The 860-nt window shown below is 67.8% G+C and overlaps 1 protein-coding gene across 1 annotated transcript in view; it reads left to right on the top strand.

Moving 5' to 3' along the window:
* The window catches only part of PDE6B (phosphodiesterase 6B, cGMP-specific, rod, beta), an 18,477-nt gene that overhangs the window by 6,950 nt on the left and 10,667 nt on the right, over nt 1-860 (top strand). Inside the window, exons 5-6 of the mRNA XM_014533468.1 lie at nt 9-102; nt 302-366. Coding sequence (XP_014388954.1) covers nt 9-102; nt 302-366 — 159 coding nt within the window. The remainder of the gene's footprint in view (nt 1-8; nt 103-301; nt 367-860) is intronic.

Below are 860 nucleotides of genomic sequence, written 5' to 3'. Positions count from 1 at the left end.
GCTCACACTCTTCCTCTTCTCCGCCAGGAATTCTTCGACGTGTGGCCCATCCTGATGGGAGAAGCCCAGCCGTACTCGGGCCCGCGTACCCCCGACGGCCGTGTGAGTCATGGTGGTGGGGACAGGCCAGCCGCTCTCCAGCCCCCAACTCCAGGGCAGCAAGGGGCCCGTCCCAGCCCTGCCCAGGACGGGGGAGGGCAAGGGGACTGGGGAGCCAGGGATGGACGTCTCAGCTCCCAGAGGTTCCCGGGGGTGCTGGCCCGGAGCCCCTCACGACCGCCCGCTGTGGTCTGACCCTCAGGAAATCCTCTTCTACAAAGTCATCGACTACCTCCTCCATGGCAAGGAAGACATCAAGGTCATCCCGTGAGTGCCAAGGTCATCCTGTGCCGGCGGATCCTGGGCTGCGGGCGCCCATGTGGTGGGAGGCGCTGGCTTGCTGACCTGGAGAAAATGAGTGGGGGGTGAACCTCGCAGCGGCCATCCCGGGGGTCCGGGGAGCGTCCAGGGGCCCTGCCATGCGCCTGAGCTCGCAGGCCCTCTGGTCTCGTTGACACTGCACACCCAGTGGGAGGGACCCCAGGGGACATCTGCTGGGGGACAGCATGGCCGGGTGGGGCTCAGGGAGGGCCCGGTCCCAGCCTTACAGCCACGCGGCCATGGCCCTGGGCCCCACAGGCTGGTCAGGGCCCCACCCACAGGCCCCCACAGGGACCGGACCTTCAGATCCCGGCCCGGCCACAGGACAGGGGACCAACGCTCAGCTCCAGAGGCCACAGGAGGCAAAGGGGTTCCCACGGGGCCAGTGGCCTCGTCGTGGGCAGAGAAGGCAGATGAGGCAGCAGAAATGTCCCCAACTC

This window comes from Myotis brandtii, unplaced genomic scaffold, assembly GCF_000412655.1.
Source record: "Myotis brandtii unplaced genomic scaffold, ASM41265v1 scaffold986, whole genome shotgun sequence".
Taxonomy (NCBI): Eukaryota; Metazoa; Chordata; class Mammalia; order Chiroptera; family Vespertilionidae; genus Myotis; species Myotis brandtii.
Note: the sequence above shows the minus strand (reverse complement) of the source record. Positions and strands in the feature narration are given on the sequence as shown.